Source organism: Anomaloglossus baeobatrachus, chromosome 3, assembly GCF_048569485.1.
Source record: "Anomaloglossus baeobatrachus isolate aAnoBae1 chromosome 3, aAnoBae1.hap1, whole genome shotgun sequence".
Lineage (NCBI taxonomy): Eukaryota > Metazoa > Chordata > Amphibia > Anura > Aromobatidae > Anomaloglossus > Anomaloglossus baeobatrachus.
In genome coordinates this window covers 583,595,260-583,617,532 of record NC_134355.1, presented here as the reverse complement: position 1 = coordinate 583,617,532, position 22,273 = coordinate 583,595,260, and the positions used below count along the sequence as shown (strand labels likewise).

Sequence of the window (22,273 nt, the reverse complement as noted above, 5' to 3'; positions counted from 1 at the left end):
GTATGGGAGAGTGATGCGAAAGAAGCCGTTTCTGCAAGCACGCCACAAACAGAGTCGCCTGAGGTATGCAAAAGCACATTTGGAAAAGCCAGTTACATTTTGGAAGAAGGTCCTGTGGACTGATGAAACAAAGATTGAGTTGTTTGGTCATACAAAAAGGCGTTATGCATGGAGGCAAAAAAAAACACGGCATTCCAAGAAAAGCACTTGCTACCCACAGTAAAATTTGGTGGAGGTTCCATCATGCTTTGGGGCTGTTTGGCCAATGCCGGCACCGGGAATCTTGTTAAAGTTGAGGGTCGCATGGATTCAACTCAGTATCAGCAGATTCTTGACAATAATGTGCAAGAATCAGTGACGGAGTTGAAGTTACGCAGGGGATGGATATTTCAGTAAGACAATGATCCAAAACACTGCTCCAAATCTACTCAGGCATTCATGCAGAGGAACAATTACAATGTTCTGGAATGGCCATTCCAGTCCCCAGACCTGAATATCATTGAAAATCTGTGGGATGATTTGAAGCGTGCGGTCCATGCTCGGCGACCATCAAACTTGAACTGGAATTGTTTTGTAAACAGGAATGGTCAAATATACTTTCATCCAGGATCCAGGAACTCATTAAAAGCTACAGAAAGTGACTAGAGGCTGTGATTTTTGCAAAAGGAGGATCTACAAAATATTAATGTCACTTTTATGTTGAGGTGCCCATACTTATGCACCTGTCAAATTTAGTTTAAATGCGGATTGCACATTTTCTGTTAGTACAATAAACCTCATTTCAATTCAGAAATATTCCTGAGTCCATCATTTATTATAAATATGAAACTGAAATAGCTGTTGCAAAAACCCAAATTGTTATAAAGAAAAAAGGTTAACATTAATAGGGGTGCCCAAACTTTTTCATATGACTGGATATATATATATATACACACACACACACAGCTTTATATATTAGATATACTCATATGGCTGACGATTCTGTCTGGGGCTCTTCATGTTAATGACCCAAAAAATTGTGTATGCAGCTTTTTTCGGGCTGTCAAAACGACGACTATTGGTTAATGTGTGATTGGTGAGGACTGTTTGCAGAATTAGAGATTTTCCAGTGATGGTGGACTGTAGAAGGTTGGAGGTAAGTATGCACAGGAGGATCTCCGCTCCCCTGGAACATGCATCACCTGGGCCCTTTCTCTGGCGGACGGTGCAGGGAGATCAGCTCCGTGTTCAAAGAGGCAAAGTCCGGCAATAGAAAAAAGTTGTTTCCAGCATCTCGTCCAAGAAATTAGGTTAAAACCAATTTTATTCCATAACTTATAACACGCCCGACCCAGGGTCGGGGGACTCATAACCGAGCCGGACTAGTCCGGGGACGTCAGCCGAGGCGGGGTCCGATCCGTGACCCTGGCTGTGTCTTTTGGAGTAAATAATAAAGGGGTTTTAAATAAAAGAAAATAAAAATAAAAGAGTTTGTCGACTATGCCACTTGCGGTGTGTGGCCAGGTATTTGGGGCCGCCGCTGCAGTTTTCTACTGGGGCTGATGGAGTGATGCAGCCTGTATGGTTAAAACCCTCCACAAGCAGGGACAGGCCCCAGCAGTGGATGATGGGGGTTGTAGTGGGAAACCAGTCTATGTGAGTGCACGCCGTCAAGGAAACAGTCCACACCAGTGTTGTAGTTTAACTTGCCTTGTTTACTTTTCTGTGGTGGTACTTGAACCCGCGGGTGCCGGTCCTAGGTGTATCCACTCCCCTTGTTCTCTGTGCCAGCTGTGACCTGGGATCGCTTACCTCCGTGCACACTGGTTGTTGATGGGCTCCCGTGGCCTAGAGCTACTTGTGAACCCCTCTTTTTCTCTTGGTCCTATTGCAGGCAGCCTGGACTATTTAAGGGGTTGAGTCCCTTGTCCCCTCTTTGCTGTTGATGCTTCAGACTCTTTTGGTGGTGAAGAACCCTGGAGATCCCCTCACCTGGCAGAATTGACAATGTCCATAAAGGGTCTCACTGTCCTAGGGATCTGCACCCTGCCTTGTGCTGAGGTCTGTGAGCTTGGTTCCGTCCTTCCACGGACACGCTGCGATTCCTGGAGTCTCGTTCTTCCACAGGTCCTGGAATTCCCGGTCCCTCACCTCATGGTCCTCTCTCCTTATTACAGCACTCCGTTCTCACTGCAGGTCTTTTCTGTCTTTCCACTTTCACTTCACTCCTTCTCTACTCCGCCAACTTTCTCCTCAGACTTCTCCTCACAGCCTCTCCTCACCTACCTCCTAACCGACTCCACACCACTTCCTCCCGCCTTTTTCAAACTGTCACTTTGGCCCCTTCCCCTCGCTGGGTCTCTCCCTCAGGTTGGGTGGCTACTATCCAATCAGTGCCCTTCCTTTTTACCTGTTACTAGGCAGTCTCCCAGCTTAGTGTTGGGGTTGTGTGTGTGGCCTGAAGGTGCTGGTGCGTTTACTCTGGCACGGATATTCCGGGGTTTGGATTACCACTTACATTTTGTGGCACCTGGTACCTCAGGGGTGCTACACTTGTGCACATCTAGCAGTATATGTCTAAGAGTAAAGGGGGCTTTGCACGCTACGATATTGTTAGCAATTGCTAGCGATATCGTACTCAAAAGCACCCGCCCCCGTCGTTCCTGCGATTGTGTGTGATCGCTGCCGTAGCGAACATTATCGCTACGGCAGCGTCACACGCACTTACCTGGTCGGCGTCGTAGCTGTGACTACCCAACAATCCCTCCCTCAAGGGGGAAGGACGTTCGGCATCACAGCGACGTCACTAAGTGGCCGGCCAATCAAAGCGGAGGGGCGGAGCTGAGCGTGATGTAAACATCCCGCCTACCTCTTTCTTCCGCATTGCGGCCGGCGGCAGGTAAGGAGACGTTCCTCGCTCCTTCAGTGTCACACATAGCGATGTGTGCTGCCGCAGGAGCGACGAACCACATCGAAAAACAACCCTTACCGATTTTTGAGTTTGGGAGAACCTCTCCATGGTGAACGATTTTCACCATTTTTGAGGTCGCTTAAGGTCGCTGGTATGTGCCACACGCTGCAATATCGTTAATGACGCCAGATGTGCGTCACTAACAACGTGACCCCGACGATAAAACATTAACGATATCGTAGCGTGTAACGCCCCCTTAAGAACGTGTTTTAGGTGTGAAACGTGTAAGCCATTGTTTTTTACTTCGTTAATGTTCATCCAGCCTAGTGTTGGTTTTAACCTTATGGAATAAAATAGTTTTTTAACCTTATTTTTTGGACGTGATGCTGGAAACAACTTTTTTCTATTGTCGAAGGTTTGAGGGGTAGAGGTGGAGCTGTCATGGAATCTGAAGGGGGCCCGAAAATTTTGGCAGTATGGGGCCCTGAAATTCCTGGTGGCAGCACTGGCTGGAGGGGACCGGGGTGGCTGCCCGCAGTATGTGCATTTTCACTTTCATGCCGTCACCAAGCAGCTGATTAGCGCCACTGGGATTCGGCACTGTTTATATAGCTGCAGACTAACCAACGCAGAAATGCAGACTCGCCCACACTGCACACTGTGCACGGCCTGTGCTGGAGACGAGGAAGATGCCAGGAGGAGAACAGCCAATTAGGAGAGGGGACGGAGCTTGTTCAGTACAGAATGAAATGATGAAAAGGAAAACAGTGCAGGAGTGAAGGTGTAGAAACCACAGAAAAGAGAGAAAAGCAAACAGAGCAGAAAAAACAATGAGAAGCGGAGAACAGAAGGAATTGAAAGAAAAAGCAGGACAGGAGGAGCAGCCAGGAAAACTCACAGGAAGTGCAGCAGGGAGGCCTGAGCCACTATCATCATCTCTCACAGCACAGGAGCAGGTGAGTATTATAATGTACAAATGTCTCCCTGTAACACTACAGAAAAACTGCCCTGTGCTGTGCCATCACTGTGTGTGTTGCCCCGTGCTGTGCCATCACTGTGTGTGTGTTGCCCCTGTGCTGCTGTGCCATCACTGTGTGTGTTGGCCCTGTGCTGTGCCATCACTGTGTGTGTTGCCCCTGTGCTGTGCCATCACTGTGTGTGTGTTGCCGCTGTGCTGTGCTATCACTGTGTGTGTTGCCCCTGTGCTGTGTCATCACTGTGTGTGTTGCCCCGTGCTGTGCCATCACTGTGTGTGTTTGTTTCCCCTGTCCTAATGTGCCATCACTGTGTGTGTGTTACCCATGTGCTGTGCCATCAATGTGAGTTTTTGTTGTGTTGCCCCTGTGCTATCACTGTGTGTGTTGCGCCTGTGCTGTGCCATCACTGTGTGTGTTGCCCCTGTGCTGTGCCATCACTGTGTGTGTTGCCCATGTGCTGTGCCATCACTGTGTGTGTGTTGCCCCTGTGCTGTGCCATCACTGTGTGTGTGTGTTGCCCCTGTGCTGTGCCATCACTGTGTGTGTGTTATCCCTGTACTTTTCAGAGTTTTACTATAGATCCTAAGGCTATAAAGAGGGTCATAATCGTTACCATTAAATGGGGGAGACAGATGTGAAAATGTATATTGTGTGTGCGGTGAGGGGCACGAAGAAGGACATTGCTGCTTTAGGCCAAGTTCACATATTGCAGATTTTTAGGGATTTGCGGTGTGAACCCACTGGTCTTGGTGCAGTGGTCTTTGCTCAGTAACAGGACGGTGATTATATTCAGACTCTGTGGTGATATTTGGTAATGGTGTGGTGGCATTATTTTGCAATGATTTATTGGCCTTTATATGGTGGGTGTTGTTCAGTAACACTATGTAGTAGTATGTGTTATTTCTGACTATAAGCCGCCCCAGTAACGTGTATAATGATTTATTATGATAATATTTTGTTTGGGTTTTTTTTTTTATCGGTGGGGGGGACCCCATTCAGACTTTTGATATGGGGCCCCATGATTTCTATGTACACCCCTGCATCTTCCTGTTTTTTGTTTTTCATTTCAGCTTGTAATATATTGGACATTGAATGAAGGCGTCTCCAGACAGTTTGCCTCCTTTAGAGACGGCTTTGAATCAGTCTTCCCCCTTACCCACCTGCAGTATTTTTACCCAGAGGAGGTTTGTCATTTTGCACATTATACTATTGCATATGATAATGACATTTTCACTGATTTGCTGTTTTTGTTTATAACATTAGTTTACTTTACAATAGTAATCAGATTCCAGCGACTTATTTCTACTGATCCCTTCTGCAGTCCATGACTGTTTTATGATCTGTATTTTGTTACCCAATTATTACAATGAAACCCATTTCATTACACATTGGTCTGATCTATATCTGGTAACGTCTGTGACCATCGCCTTCTCTTAACAGCTGGATCAGCTTCTCTGTGGCAGCAAGGCTGATCCCTGGGATGTGAAGATGCTGATGGAGTGCTGTTGGCCTGACCACGGATACACACACGATAGGTCAGCAGAAAACGATTTTATGTTTATATTCTGGTATGTTAATGCATATTCTGCTCTACTATTACAACCTTACTGTAATACGTCCTTCAATTCTCTTGCAGTCAAGCTGTGAAATTCCTCTTTGAAATCCTGAGCAGTTTTGACCGTGAGCAGCAGAGACTTTTCCTCCAGTTTGTTACAGGGAGCCCAAGACTGCCGGTTGGAGGTGGGAATCTCAGACTTTTCTTTTCTTATTTAATATTCGAACAGATCTAGCTCAGTAAGCTAAAATATAAAACATTTGTGTTTTTTCTTGATTTTTGGTGGACATACATGTTGGATGAACCCACCGATTTCTTTGACACCGGTCGATCATACAATATATATGTTATGGTGTCCCAACCCTCTGCCCAACAGCAGATGGATGGGAAGAGAGGGAATCGGCCATGTTGGATTTGATATGTTTTATGAGCAATAAGTTGATGCCACAGGTCCCTATTGATAACATGTGCACACCTGACTCAGCGTGCATGTGTATAGTAGGTGGGGAGGGATGGCCGTCTCCTTTATGGGTATTTGCCGTCATGGCCAAAAGTTTTGAGACAGACAAATTTTGGTTTTCTTCAGCGCTCTATTGGGAGACCCAGACGATTGGGGTATAGCTACTGCCCTCCGGAGGCCACACAAAGCACTACACCAAAAGTGCAAGGCCCCTCCCCTTCTGGCTATACCCCCCCGTGGTATCACGGGTACTCCAGTTTTAGCTTTGTGTGCGAAGGAGGTCAGACATTCCATGCATAGCTCCACAGATTTTAGTCAGCAGTAGCTGCTGACTATTTCGGATGGAAGAAAAGAGGGCCCATATAGGGCCCCCAGCATGCTCCCTTCTCACCCCTGGATGGTGTTGTAAGGTTGAGGTACCTATTGCTGGTACAGGGCTGGAGCCTCACATGCTGTTTTCCTTCCACATCCCCTTGGGGGCTCTGTGGAAGTGGGATCCTGCCGGCCTCAAAGCTCTGACGCCGGGCTCCATCCACAGACCCAGTTGAACCTGGTGGATGCCGAGCAGGAGTACCATCAGGGACCGGGCCCTGCATCATACAGGTACTCTGTGTCCCCGGCAGGCACAGACGCACTCCGGGCTGGCTGGGCGTTGTAGTGCGCCGGGGACCGTACACTGAGCTGGTGTTCCTACAGTTATCTGGGGGACTTTGTGTTCTGGGAACGCAGCGCCGACCCTCACTGGACCGGCGGCGCTGCTGTGACTTGTGGTGCGCCGGGGATACGCCGACCGCGCTTTTACGGCGGGGGCGTTTATAACTCTAGTCCCCGGCTTTTGGGCCTAGGACGCCGGCAGCTCCGATCGTTCCCGCCCCCACCCTGTCAATCAGGGTAGGGGAGAGACGCTGTTTCACGGCAGCGACGAGGGCTGGAGCCTGATTTACATGCTCCAGCCCTCTCACTAGGCACAGAGGGAAGCAGGCTTCCCGCTCTTGGTCAGGAACGCCCAGGGCCCGCCCCCCTTCCTCTCTCAGGACGCCGGCAGCCATTACATGCATGTCTGGCTGGAGGAAGGACGCAAGGCTCTGGGAGACCTAGACTGAGGGGCTTTGGGGGACCACACACCCGCTCTTAAGCGGGCGGTAAGCGGCTTTTCAGCTGGCCCCTCTAGTGCCTTACTGTGTATTAGTGTACTGTGTCACTGGACATAGATATTTATTGATTTCTTGCACTGTGAGGTCGCTTCCTGGCTGAATACCCCAGATCGCTCTGAGGAGGCAGCAACATGTCATCCACAAGACGCAAGGCTGCCAAGGCTAGGGCTGTGTGCACTGCGTGTGCTGCATGTGGGGCTGCTCTACCAGCAGGCTCCAATGACCCCCATTGTGTGCAATGCTCAGATCCGGTGCTGCTTCGCCAGCCGGAGTCCGGAGAGGTAGTGACCCAGGCTAAGACGCTTGTAAGTCCTGCCCCGGTGTCAGGGACAGACTTTGCAGTTTTTGCGGATAATATGTCTGTGGCTATGGCAAAAATCCTGGAAACTTTGCAATCCATGCCTGGGGCTCAGTCTATGGACACGGCGAGGTCTATGTCCTCTAATCCCCCTCAGTTGGATTTAATCCAGACTGCAAGGGGGTCCCCGGCTTCTCAGGATGAGTATAATGACTCAGATGATTGCCCCAGCCACCCCAAGCGGGCTCGCTGGGAAAGACCCTCAACGTCATCACACTGCTCAGGGTCTCAGCGCAATCAGTCTCCCTGTGATGTGTCTGAAGAGAGTGATCAGGAGTCTAATCCTGGAACCCCTCTCAATCTGGATACCCCGGATGGGGACGCCATGGTAAACGATCTTATCTCAGCCATCAATAGGCTGTTAGATATTTCTCCCCCAGCCCCTTCAGCAGAAGAGGCAGCGGCAGAGCAGGAGAAGTTTCGTTTCCTCTATCCCAAGCGTAAATTAAGTGCGCTGTTGGATCACTCTGACTTCAGAGAATCAATCCAGAAACACGACGCTCATCCAGAAAAGCGTTTCTCTAAACGTTCTAAGGATACACGTTATCCTTTCCCACCTGATGTGGTCAAGCGCTGGACCCAGTGTCCAAAAGTAGACCCCCCGATTTCCAAACTTGCAGCTAGATCCATAGTTGCAGTGGAGGATGGCGCTTCACTTAAGGATGCCAATGACAGACAGATGGACCTTTGGTTAAAATCTGTCTATGAAGCTATCGGCGCGTCGTTTGCTCCAGCATTCGCAGCCGTATGGGCACTCCAAGCTATTTCAGCTGGTTTAGCCAAAGTGGATGCTATCATACATCCAGCGGTGCCGCAAGTGGCGCACCTTACCTCGCAGATGTCTGCGTTTGCCTCTTACGCTATCAATGCGGTCCTAGAATCTACCAGCCGCACCTCAATGGCGTCTGCCAATTCGGTAGTTTTGCGCAGGGCATTGTGGTTAAAGGACTGGAAAGCAGATGCTGGTTCCAAAAAATGTTTAACCAGCTTGCCTTTATCTAGAGATAGACTGTTTGGCGAGCCATTGGCTGACATCATTAAACAGTCCAAGGGTAAAGACTCCTCTTTACCCCAGCCCAGATCAAGCAAACCTCAGCAGAGAAAGTGGCAGCAGAAGTTTCAGTCCTTTCGAGGTTCGGGCAAAACACAATTCTCCTCGTCCAAAGGGACTCAGAGGACGCAAAGAAACTCAGATTCCTGGCGGGCTCACTCACGCCCCAAGAAAGCAAATGGAGGAACCGCTTCCAAAGCGGCTACCTCATGACTTCCAGTCCCCTCCCTCCGCATCTCCGGTCGGGGGCAGGCTCTCCCGCTTTTACGACACTTGGATGTCACAGGTCAAAGACCGGTGGGTGACAGACATTTTGTCTCGCGGGTACAGAATCGAGTTCAGTTCTCGTCCTCCAGCTCGGTTCTTCAGAACCTCCCCACATCCAGACCGTGTAGATGTCCTGCGGCAGGCGGTGGACTCCCTAAGAGCGGAAGGAGTAGTGGTTCCTGTACCGTCTCAGGAACAAGGGAAAGGGTTTTACTCCAATCTCTTTGTGGTGCCAAAAAAGGACGGCTCGTTCCGTCCTGTTCTGGACCTAAAACTGCTCAACAAACATGTGCACGCCAGACGGTTCCGGATGGAAACCCTCCGTTCTGTCATTGCCTCAATGTCTCAAGGAGACTTCCTTGCCTCAATAGACATCAAAGATGCTTATCTCCACGTGCCAATTGCTACAGAACATCAACGTTTTCTACGTTTTGTGATAGGAGACGACCATCTTCAGTTCGTAGCTCTGCCATTCGGTCTGGCGACAGCCCCCCGGGTCTTCACCAAGGTCATGGCGGCGGTGGTAGCAGTCTTGCACTCTCAGGGACACTCGGTGATCCCTTACCTAGACGATCTACTTGTCAAGGCGCCCTCTCAAGAGGCATGCCAACTCAGTCTACATGCTACGCTGGAGACTCTCCAGACTTTTGGATGGATCATCAACTTTCCAAAGTCAAATCTGTCACCGACACAGTCACTAACGTATCTTGGCATGGAGTTCCATACTCGAGCAGCGAGAGTGAAGCTTCCGCTAAACAAGCAGCGGTCCTTACAGACAGGGGTGCAATCTCTCCTTCAGGGCCAGTCGCACCCCTTGCGGCGCCTCATGCACTTCCTAGGGAAGATGGTGGCAGCCATGGAAGCAGTTCCCTTTGCGCAGTTTCATCTGCGTCCACTTCAATGGGACATTCTCCGCCAATGGGACGGGAAGACAACTTCCCTAGACCGGAAGGTCTCTCTTTCCCAGACGGCCAAGGACTCTCTACAATGGTGGCTCCTTCCCACCTCATTGTCTCAGGGAAGATCCTTCCTGCCCCCATCCTGGGCAGTGGTCACGACAGATGCGAGTCTGTCAGGGTGGGGAGCAGTGTTTCTACACCACAGGGCTCAGGGGACGTGGACTCCACAAGAGTCCACCCTTCAGATCAATGTGCTGGAAATCAGGGCAGTGTATCTTGCCCTACTAGCCTTTCAACAGTGGCTGGAAGGAAAGCAGATCCGAATCCAGTCGGACAACTCCACAGCGGTGGCATACATCAACCACCAAGGAGGGACGCGCAGCCGGCAAGCCTTTCAGGAAGTCCGGCGCATTCTGAATTGGGTGGAGGACACAGCATCCACCATCTCCGCGGTTCACATCCCAGGCGTAGAAAACTGGGAAGCAGACTTCCTCAGTCGCCAGGGTATGGACGCAGGGGAATGGTCCCTTCACCCGGACGTGTTTCAAGAAATCTGTCGCCGCTGGGGGGTGCCGGACGTCGACCTAATGGCGTCTCGGCACAACAACAAGGTCCCGGCATTCATGGCGCGGTCGCGCGATCAAAGAGCTCTGGCGGCAGACGCCTTGGTGCAAGATTGGTCGCAGTTCCGCCTCCCATATGTATTCCCGCCTCTGGCACTCTTGCCCAGAGTATTACGCAAGATCAGATCCGATTGCAGCCGCATCATACTCGTCGCCCCAGACTGGCCGAGGAGATCGTGGTATCCGGATCTGTGGCATCTCACGGTTGGCCGACCGTGGTCACATCCAGACCGTCCAGACCTGCTGTCTCAAGGGCCGTTTTTCCATCAGAATTCTGCGGCCCTGAACCTGACTGTGTGGCCATTGAGTCCTGGATCCTATCGTCAACAGGCTTATCCCAGGGAGTGGTAGCCACAATGAGACAAGCTAGGAAGTCAACTTCTGCTAAGATCTACCACAGAACGTGGAAGATTTTCTTAACCTGGTGCTCTGCTCAGGGAGTGTCTCCCTGGCCATTTGCATTGCCCACTTTTCTGTCTTTCCTGCAATCAGGGTTGGAAAAGGGCTTGTCGCTCAGCTCCCTTAAAGGGCAAGTCTCGGCACTATCCGTGTTTTTTCAGAAGCGTCTAGCACGTCTTCCTAAGGTGCGCACGTTCCTGCAGGGGGTCTGTCATATTGTGCCCCCGTACAAGCGGCCGTTGGATCCATGGGATCTGAACAGAGTACTAGTTGCTCTCCAGAAGCCGCCTTTCGAGCCTCTCAAAGAAGTTTCTTTTTCTCGCCTGTCACAGAAAGTGGCGTTTCTTGTTGCGATCACATCGCTTCGGCGAGTGTCTGAGCTGGCAGCTCTGTCATCCAAGGCTCCCTTCTTGGTGTTCCACCAGGACAAAGTAGTGCTGCGCCCCATTCCGGAGTTTCTCCCTAAGGTCGTATCCTCGTTTCATCTTAATCAGGATATATCCGTGCCTTCCTTTTATCCTCATCCGGTTCACCGGTATGAAAAGGACTTGCGTTTGCTAGATCTGGTGAGAGCTCTCAGGATCTACATTTCCCGCACGGCGCCCATGCGCCGTTCCGATGCACTTTTTGTCCTTGTCGCCGGTCCGCGCAAGGGGTTGCAGGCTTCTAAAGCCACCTTGGCTCGATGGATCAAAGAACCAATTATAGAGGCCTACCGTTCTGCTGGGCTTCCGGTTCCTTCAGGGCTAAAAGCCCACTCAACCAGAGCCGTGGGTGCGTCCTGGGCATTACGGCACCAGGCTTCGGCTCAACAGGTGTGTCAGGCAGCTACCTGGTCGAGTCTGCACACTTTCACCAAACATTATCAGGTGCATACCTATGCTTCGGCGGATGCCAGCTTAGGTAGAAGAGTCCTGCAGGCGGCAGTGACATCCCCGTAGGGGAGGGCTGTTTTGCAGCTCTAACATGAGGTATTTCGTTACCCACCCAGGGACAGCTTTTGGACGTCCCAATCGTCTGGGTCTCCCAATAGAGCGCTGAAGAAGAAGGGAATTTTGTTACTTACCGTAAATTCCTTTTCTTCTAGCTCTTATTGGGAGACCCAGCACCCGCCCTGTTGTCCTTCGGGATTGTTTTTGCTGTTTGCGGGTACACATGTTGTTCATGTTGAACGGTTTTTCAGTTCTCCGATGTTAATCGGAGTTAATTTGTTTAAACCAGTTGTTGGCTTCCTCCTTCTTGCTTTGGCACTAAAACTGGAGTACCCGTGATACCACGGGGGGGTATAGCCAGAAGGGGAGGGGCCTTGCACTTTTGGTGTAGTGCTTTGTGTGGCCTCCGGAGGGCAGTAGCTATACCCCAATCGTCTGGGTCTCCCAATAAGAGCTAGAAGAAAAGGAATTTACGGTAAGTAACAAAATTCCCTTCTTTCTACTTCAATGATTTTAGACCCTCATCAGATGTTTGTATGGTTTCTCAAGTTTTTCATAAGTGGTACAACTTTTATTAATAAAAACATCAAGTTTGCAAGACTTCTGCAGTTCACCCTGACCTACTGGATATCAGCTTCTGGGCCAAATCCTGACTTGTGACAACTCATTTTTTGTCTAATCAGTGTCTGGAGTGCATCATGATTTCTATGTGTTTTTTGTTTTTTTTTGTGTACTCACTTTCTGAGGGTTGAGTCTTGGGTAGTTTCCTAGCCATGGACGCAAAATGTCAATGTTATGGTTGCTAGGCCATTTAGTTATCACTGTTGCTTTGTGACATGGTTTCAGTGACGCTAGAAAAAGCATTTTCTTCAGCGCTCTATTGGGAGACCCAGACAATTGGGTGTATAGCTACTGCCTCCGGAGGCCACACAAAGTATTACACTAAAAAGTGTAAGGCCCCTCCCCTTCTGGCTATACACCCCCCGTGGAATCACGGGTTCTCCAGTTTTAGCTTTGTGTGTGAAGGAGGTCATACATCCACGCATAGCTCCACGGTGTGTAGTCAGCAGTAGCTGCTAACTACTCGGATGGAAGAAAAGTGGGCACATATAGCGCCCCCAGCATGCTCCCTTCTCACCAGATGGTGCTTGAAAGGTTGAGGTACCTATTGCTGGTACAGAGGCTGGAGCCCCACATGCTGTTTTTCCTTCCACATCCCCCGGGAGGGCTCTGTGGAAGTGGGATCCTTCCGGCCACAAAGCCCTGAGGCCGGGCTCCATCCACAGACCCAGAACGAACCTGATGGATGTCGAGCATTGGTACAGTCAGGGACATGGCCCTGCATCTGTCAGGTACTCGGTGTCCCCGGCAGGCACAGAACGCTCCAGACTTGCTGGGCGTTATAGTGCGCCGGGGACATAAGCAATGGGGTTGTGTCACCTTAGTTATGGCTGGGTGACGGGTTATGTGTTTGGGAACTAGCGCCGACCGCTCCTGCGGCGGGGCGCAACTGCGACATGCAGGGCGCCGGGGACAGAGCGCCGACCGCGCTTTTACGGCGGCGGCGCTCCTAACTTTACTTCCCGGCTTTTGCGGCCTAGCGCCGCTTCGTTCCCGCCTCCGCCCTGTCAATCAGGGCGGAGGAGAGACGCTGTGCAATGGCCAGCGCCGGGGGCTGGAGCTTGATTTACATGCTCCAGCCCCCTCAAGAGGCACAGTGAGAGCACGCTTTCCCGCTCTTCGTTTAGGAACGCCCAGAGCCGCCCCTCTTCCTCACAGGACGCCGGTAGCCATTATTCATGCGGTCCGGCTGGGGACAGGCAGGCAGGCTCTGGGAGACTCAGACAGGGCGTCTGGCGGCCACACACCCGCTCTGAGGCGGGCGGTAAGCAGGCTGAAAGCCCCTCTTGTGCCACAGTGATTCTATTTGTGTACTTTCTTCTGGTGCCATATAGATATTGTATATATATTTGCACTGTAGGGCGCTTCTTGGCTATAGACCCCATATTGCGCTGAGGAGACAGCAACATGTCCTCCACAAAACGCAAGGGTCCCAAGGCGCGGGCTGTGTACACTGTCTGTACTGTTTGTGGGACTGATCTACCGGCAGGCTCCACTGACCACCATTGTGTGCAATGTTCCGTGCCTGTAACGCTTCGTCAGCCGGAGGTGGCAGTAGTAACCCAGGCAGAGACGCCTGTAAGTCCTGCCCCAGTAACAGGGACAGATTTTGCAGTTTTGGCTGGTCAGATGGCTGTCACTATGACAAAAATCCTTGAGGCCTTGCAAACCAGGCCAATTACTCAGGCTCCGGACACGGCTGTGTCCTTGCCCCCTGGTCCCCCTCAATTGGAGCGAGTCTGTACTTCAAGGGGCTCTCATGTATCACAGGCTGATGGCTCTGACTCAGATGACGGCCCCAGCCAGCCCAAGCAAGCTCGCTTAGACAGACCCTCCACATCATCACATTGTTCAGGGTCTCACAGGGATGAGTCTCTCTATGATGAGACTGAAGAAAGTGGTCAGGTTTCGGACCATGAGACCACTCTCAATTTGGATACCCCTGATGGTGACGCTATGGTCAATGACCTTATTTCGGCCATCAATAGTGCGTTGGATATTTCTCCCCCAGCTCCCTCAGCAGAGGAAGCTGCTGCACAGCAGGAGAAATTCCATTTCTTGTATCCCAAGCGTAAATTGAGTGCCTTTTTAGACCACTCTGACTTCAGAGAATCTATCCAGAAACACCACGCTCAGCCATACAAGCGTTTTTCCAGACGCGCTAGGGATACACGTTATCCGTTTTCCCCTGACGTGATCAAACGCTGGACCCAGTGTCCAAAAGTGGATCCCCCTATTGCCAAGCTTGCGGCAAAATCTATAGTCGCGGTAGAGGATGGCGCTTCACTTAAAGACGCCAACGACAGACAGATGGACCTTTGGTTGAAGTCTATCTATGAAACTATCGGCGCGTCGTTTGCCCCTGCATTCGCGGCCGTGTGGGCACTCCAAGCTATTTCAGCTGGGTTGGCACAGGTAGAGGCTGTCATGCAGCCAGCAGTGCCAAAGGTGTCGACCCTAACCTCACAAATGTCTGCGTTTGCGACCTACGCTATCAACGCGGTTCTGGAATCTACGAGCCGTACGTCGTTGGCGTCCGCCAACTCCGTAGTGTTGCGCAGAGCATTGTGGTTAAAGGACTGGAAAGCAGACGCTAGTTCCAAAAAATGTTTAACCAACTTGCCATTATCTGGAGATAGACTGTTTGGCGAGCAGCTCGCTGAAATCATCAAACAGTCCAAGGGTAAAGACTCGTCCTTACCCCAGCCCAGATCAAACAAACCTCAGCAGAAAAAGTGGCAGCCGAGGTCTCGGCCCTTTCGAGGCTCAGGCAAGGCCCAATTTTCCTCATTCAAAGGGACGCAGAAAGAACAAAGGAGCTCTGATTCATGGCGGGCTCACTCACGACCCAAGAAAGCAAACGGAGGAACCGTTTCCAAAGCGGCTTCCTCATGACTTTCAGCCGCCTCCCTCCGCATCCTCGGTCGGTGGCAGGCTTTCCCGTTTTTGCGGCATTTGGCTGTCACTGGTCAAAGACCGGTGGGTGACAGACATTTTGTCGCGCGGGTACAGAATCGAGTTCAGTTCCCGTCCTCCACCTCGGTTCTTCAGAACCTCCCCACATCCCGACCGAGCGGATGCCCTTCTGCAGGCGGTGAGCTCACTAAGAGCAGAAGGAGTGGTAATCCCTGTCCCCCCTCAGGAACGAGGGCGAGGGTTTTACTCCAATCTCTTTGTGGTTCCAAAAAAGGACGGCTCCTTCCGTCCTGTTCTGGACCTAAAAAGGCTCAACAAGCATGTGAACGCCAGGAGGTTCCGGATGGAATCCCTCCGGTCTGTCATTGCGTCAATGTCTCAAGGAGATTTTCTGGCATCAATAGACATCAAGGATGCGTATCTCCACGTACCAATTGCTACAGAGCACCAACGTTTTCTACGTTTGGTAATAGGAGACGAACATCTTCAGTTCGTAGCTCTGCCATTCGGTCTGGCGACAGCCCCACGGGTTTTCACCAAAGTCATGGCGGCAGTGGTAGCAGTCTTGCACTCCCAGGGACACTCCGTGATCCCTTATCTGGACGATCTACTTGTCAAGGCGCCCTCTCAGGAGGCATGCCAACTCAGCCTGAATGTTACGCTGGAGACTCTCCAGTCTTTCGGGTGGATCATCAACTTTGCAAAGTCAAATCTGTCACCAACTCAGTCTCTAACGTTTCTTGGCATGGAGTTCCATACTCTATCAGCGATAGTGAAGCTTCCGCTGACCAAGCAGAGGTCACTACAGATAGGGGTGCGGTCGCTTCTTCAGGGCCAGTCGCACTCCTTGAGGCGCCTCATGCACTTCCTAGGGAAGATGGTGGCAGCCATGGAAGCAGTTCCCTTTGCGCAGTTTCATCTGCGTCCTCTTCAATGGGACATTCTTCGCCAATGGGACGGGAAGTCGACATCCCTGGACAGAGAAGTCTCCCTTTCTCAGGCGGCCAAGGACTCTCTGCAATGGTGGCTTCTGCCCAACTCATTGTCACAGGGAAGATCCTTCCTACCTCCATCCTGGGCAGTGGTCACGACAGACGCGAGTCTGTCAGGGTGGGGAGCAGTCTTTCTCCACCACAGGGCTCAGGGGACGTGGACTCAGCAAGAGTCCACCCTGCAGATCAATGTTCTGGAGATCAGAGCAGTGTATCTGGCACTTCTAGCCTTCCAGCAGTGGCTGGAAGGAAGGCAGATCCGAATCCAGTCGGACAACTCCACAGCGGTGGCATACATCAACCACCAAGGAGGGACGCGCAGTCGGCAAGCCTTCCAGGAAGTCAGGCGGATTCTGACGTGGGTGGAGGACACAGCATCCACCATATCCGCGGTACACATCCCGGGCGTAGAAAACTGGGAAGCAGACTTCCTCAGTCGCCAAGGGATAGACGCAGGGGAATGGTCCCTTCACCCGGACGTGTTTCAGGAAATCTGTCGCCGGGGGGGGGTGCCGGACGTCGACCTCATGGCGTCTCGGCACAACCACAAGGTCCCGGCATTCATGGCGCGGTCGCGCGATCAAAGGGCTCTGGCGGCAGACGCCTTGGTCCAAGATTGGTCGCAGTTTCGACTCCCATATGTATTCCCGCCTCTGGCACTCTTGCCCAGAGTGTTGCGCAAGATCAGATCCGATTGCACCCGCGTCATACTCGTCGCCCCAGACTGGCCGAGGAGATCGTGGTACCCGGATCTGTGGCATCTCACGGTCGGCCGACCGTGGTCACTTCCAGACCGGCCAGACTTACTGTCCCAAGGGCCGTTTTTCCATCAGAATTCTGCTGCCCTGAACCTGACTGTGTGGCCATTGAATCCTGGATCCTAGCGTGTGCAGGATTGTCTCAAGGAGTTGTTGCTACCATGAGGCAGGCTAGGAAGCCCACATCTGCCAAGATCTACCACAGGACGTGGAAGATTTTCTTATCATGGTGCTCTGCTCAGGGAGTGTCTCCCTGGCCATTTGCATTGCCTACTCTTCTTTCCTTCCTACAATCGGGGTTAGAAAAAGGCTTGTCGCTTGGCTCACTTAAAGGGCAAGTCTCGGCACTATCAGTGTTTTTTCAGAAGCGTCTGGCATGTCTGTCTAAGGTGCGCACGTTTCTACAGGGGGTTTGTCATATTGTACCCCCGTACAGGCGGCCGTTAGATCCATGGGATCTGAATAGGGTACTAGTTGCTCTACAGAAGCCGCCTTTCGAGCCTTTGAAAGAGGTTTCCTTTTCTCGCCTGTCACAGAAAGTGGTGTTTCTAGTGGCGATCACGTCTCTTCGGAGAGTGTCTGAGCTGGCAGCACTGTCATCCAAGGCTCCTTTCCTGGTGGTCCACCAGGACAAGGTGGTTTTGCGCCCCACTCCAGAATTTCTTCCTAAAGTAGTATCTGATTTCCATCTAAATCAGGACATTTGCTTACCTTCTTTCTGTCCTCATCCGGTTCACCGGTATGAAAAGGATTTGCATTTGTTAGATCTGGTCAGAGCAATCAGAATCTACATCTCCCGCACGGCGCCCTTGCGCCGCTCCGAGGCACTTTTTGTCCTTGTCGCTGGTCCGCGCAAGGGATTGCAGGCTTCTAAAGCCACCCTGGCTCGATGGATCAAAGAACCAATTCTGGAAGCCTACCGTTCGGCTGGACTTCCGGTTCCATCAGGGCTGAAGGCCCATTCAACCAGAGCCGTGGGTGCGTCCTGGGCATTACGCCACCAGGCTACGGCTCAACAGGTGTGCCAGGCAGCTACCTGGTCCAGTCTGCACACTTTCACCAAACATTATCAGGTGCATACCTATGCTTCGGCGGATGCCAGCCTAGGTAGAAGAGTCCTGCAGGCGGCGGTGGCTTCCCAGTAGGGGGGCGCTGTCTTGCAGCTCTGACAAGAGGTATTTCTTTACCCACCCAGGGACAGCTTTTGAACGTCCCAATTGTCTGGGTCTCCCAATAGAGCGCTGAAGAAGAAGGGAATTTTGTTACTTACCGTAAATTCCTTTTCTTCTAGCTCTTATTGGGAGACCCAGCACCCGCCCTGTTGTCCTTCGGGATTTTTGGTTTTGTTTGCGGGTACACATGTTGTTCATGTTGAACGGTTTGTCAGTTCTCCGATGTTATTCGGAGTTAATTTGTTTAAACCAGTTATTGGCTTTCCTCCTTCTTGCTTTGGCACTAAAACTGGAGAACCCGTGATTCCACGGGGGGTGTATAGCCAGAAGGGGAGGGGCCTTACACTTTTTAGTGTAATACTTTGTGTGGCCTCCGGAGGCAGTAGCTATACACCCAATTGTCTGGGTCTCCCAATAAGAGCTAGAAGAAAAGGAATTTACGGTAAGTAACAAAATTCCCTTCGTTCATCACCAGTTTGCTCCTGGGTGATTGGGAGAAGTTGCTCTTGGAGATTGCTTAGCTCCTGTTCTTTATTCATGACAGTGATCATAGGTGAAATTGTGAGGGAGCGACTCCATGGATGAAGAGCTTCTCCACACAATGGTCTCAGAATGCTTCACTGTTGGCATCACACAGGACTCGGTAGTTCTTACCTTTTCTTCTCTGGAAGCTCATGCTTCCAGATGTCCCAAACAGTCTAAGGGGGCTTCATCAGAGAAAATAGTTATACCCCAGTGCCCCGCAGTCCAATCCCTGTACCTCCCGCAAAGTGACTTGGCATTTACACTGCATGATAATTGATAATTAGCGTTGTTGAAAACACTTGTTTAACAATCATCTTGCCTTGTAAACAGCCTGCCGATCACCCGATGAACAAGAAAATGGCTTCTCAGTCAGGGGAAACATCTTTTATGCAGCATAACAGATCATCGTTCTCAGCTGTGCATTATTCTGCCTAAACAGGACAATCCAAGTAATAAAGCAATGTGGATGGTTTATTCTATGTGTTTCGAAGAGATATCCCCTCTTCTTCCTCAGGAAAATCCACCAAATCTTTTTCCTGAGAAAGAGGGGATATCTCTTCGAAATGCGTAGAATAAACCACCCACATTGCTTTATTACTTTGGGTGATTCTTTGTAGAGCAGCACGGAGTACACCACAATTATCATGTTTTTGTTTTGCTTCTCCCTTTGGCACATGGGATCGGCTGCAGCTGTTATATGGTTCTATATTGGTTGTGAGACACACAACTAATCCAGGTGAGCAGGTTTCCTTTAAAAAGTCACCATAGTATACATCGGTAAGACCCTATTGCTCCTTATATCTACAGCTTGTTCCTGTCTATACAATGGACAATGGCGGCCTGTGTGCACTGACTGATGTAGTATACATCGCTCAGTGCGCATCATTTACTTTTGTTAACCTTTGTAAACCGGCATTCAAACTACTGCCGAACGATCAATGGATGGTGACCACTGGTCTATGTAAACTGATCATTAATTTCTCTGAGGAAGCCTCCTGCAGACTGTTTGGGACATCTGCAAGAATAATTGTGATGAGCAGTAATTGTAAAGGAGACTCTCTTAACTCACCTGATCTCAATCCCATTGAAAACCTGTGGTCTGTCCTCAAAAGGTGAGGGGGGAGGACAAAAACACAGAGATTGTGATAACCCACCAAGTACTGAATGGACAATAATTGGTTGCTGTCATCTAACTTAGATCTAGAAAGATTGAAGCGGCAAACTTTGTAAAAAACAAATTTTGTTTCTTTCTCAAAGCATTTGGCCACGGCCAACTACCAGCGCTTACAAGTCCTCTGTTTAGGACTACATGTTCAATTCTGATAGTAGTGCTGCCTTTTAAACAGTAAGTGGTTGTTAGCTGAGGTCTGTTGGGTGTACGGAACCAGACATCTTTTGCTCATACAGACCTAAACTACAGATATTGGACCTAAGTTGGAAACAGTGATTGCCACGTTCAAGTGGATCAATTTCTTTCCATCATAACAAAGCACATGTCCCAGTAAAATCCATCCTGTCTGATCCTTATTTCCCAGTTTGCATATTTACAGGAGCTAAGGATGTGTATATAATGTTTCTGTATTCTCTCTTTACCATAGGCTTCCGCAGCTTACACCCCCCACTCACCATAGTTCGCAAGTCTGTTGAATTCTACGAAAACCCTGATGATTTTTTGCCCTCCGTTATGACCTGCGTCAACTACTTTAAGCTGCCAGACTATTCTAGCATAGAGATTATGCGTGAGAAACTGTTATTTTCTGCACGCGAAGGACAACAGTCATTCCACCTGTCTTGATACGATGAGACTTACCTAGGACCTTGCTCAAGATGATAAATCATTGATTACTTTTCTAAGTATCACGAGAGTCAAGGCGACATTCTCCGCTTTAATTTAGAGGAAACCGATGCAGATTACTACAGACACACAAAAAAGAAAAAAAAAAAAGAAAAAACACTACTAGTTCCATTGAATGATACATGACATAAGTGTGTTTAGAAAGTTATTTCGTTTTCCTTTTTTTATTAAGTTATCATTTATTTCAAGAGTGATTTTTTAAATTGTTTTGCTATGTGAATTTAAAAAGGAGGGATATTAAAGGGAACCTGTCAACAGATTTGCCGACTATAAGCTGCAGCCACCACCATTCTAACATGCTGTATATAAGAGGCCAGGCCATGCTGTATAACATAAAAAACACCTGGGGGGCAGTCCGGTCTGATGGGTGTCGCTGCTCTCTGGTCCGGCGCCTCCTCTCTGCGGCGATCACCGACCCCCTTCTTCTGAGGCCTGTGTGCATGACTCGTCCTACGTCATCCACCCTGGCCGACATTGAGGTTCTGCACAGGCGCACTTTGATCTGCCCTGCTCAGGGCAGATCAAAATATTGTAGTGTGCAAGCATGGACAGTCTTTAACCTTTCATCATAACTACACATTACAGTACTTTGATCTGTCCACAGCAGGGCAGATCAAAGTGCGCCTGCGCAGGAGCGCAAAGCCGACCTGTGAGGATGATGTAGGACACATCATCCATACTGGGCTGGGTAGAAAGAGATCGCAGCAGAGAGGAGGCGCTGGACTGGAGAGCAGTGATGCCCATCAGACCCAACCGCCCCACCAGGTGAGCATAATAAAGGTGTTTTTTACGTTATACAGAGCGTCCTGGGCTCTTATACACAGTATTCTGTAATGCTGTATATGTAAGGGCTTACTGGTGGTGGACACAGTTTATAGTGGCTAAATCTGGCGACAGGTTCCCTTTAATGAAAAACAGTCTAAGGAAGAAAAAAAGGTATGTTTTTGAAGTTGGAAAAATATTAATATTGCTGTGAAGTTTAAAAATCCCAGCTTATGTGTATCCATCGAGCTAAATGCGAGCCTACACCCTCCACTGCTTGTTCCCATCTGAAAGCAGATTTTGCATACAGGTACATGGAACCACAAAGCCTGTTCACTAATAAATCTAGTTATGTAGTTGAGCGTTTTTGCACTCCCTGTTTACTTGTTATGTACAATCGAGTTTTCTGCAAGCACAGACTTGATGGCAGGCAGCCTCACTGTTAGTTTTTGTGGAAGAAGCAACCCTGCCTTTTAGTATAGTAAGACGTATCAGAGGGATATTCACCTATGAGCTCCAAAAATGTGTGGGGCGTTAAAAAGAAGCTGAGAATTCATGTTTTGCACTGACCTTTTTCCAGGATACTTTAATACTGTTTGCACAATATGGAAAATAACAAAGTGATGTTTTTTGTGTTTGATTTGTTCAAAATGAAAAATTTTAAATAAAAAAAAAAAATAAATGTGTCTGTCCCTTATTTGTCCAACTACAGCCATAGCATTTCAATTTAATGTATATTTAAAAAAAAAATATATATATATATAAATAAAAAAATACAGCTTAATTCCCTGTTTAATTTTGTTTCTTCAGATTATTGTATTTTTTTAAAGGTTCATCATTGCTTGTTTGCTTTTTTTTTTTTTTACTTCGTTTTATTAACAATTTCAAACATGGTACAACTGACATTTGCCATATAAAGATAGCTCCGTATATAGATAGTAATATTTAAATATAACAATAAACAGTCATATAAAGTCCATAATATCTTTAGCAGTTAAGATAGAACAATGTTATTATCCATACTTCTTATCATTTGCATATATATCTAATTTTATATTGAGCATAAGAACAGCTGTAACTATCAGCATGACCATATTTTGAAAACAA

General features: G+C 49.4%; 1 protein-coding gene across 1 annotated transcript in view; it reads left to right on the top strand.

Moving 5' to 3' along the window:
• Positions 1-21,783, top strand: part of LOC142296903 (E3 ubiquitin-protein ligase TRIP12-like) — a 498,462-nt gene extending 476,679 nt beyond the window's left edge. Inside the window, exons 35-38 of the mRNA XM_075341010.1 lie at positions 4,938-5,051; positions 5,308-5,402; positions 5,504-5,607; positions 20,148-21,783. Coding sequence (XP_075197125.1) covers positions 4,938-5,051; positions 5,308-5,402; positions 5,504-5,607; positions 20,148-20,344 — 510 coding nt within the window. The 3' untranslated portion in view covers positions 20,345-21,783. The remainder of the gene's footprint in view (positions 1-4,937; positions 5,052-5,307; positions 5,403-5,503; positions 5,608-20,147) is intronic.
• Positions 21,784-22,273: the final 490 nt, after the last annotated feature.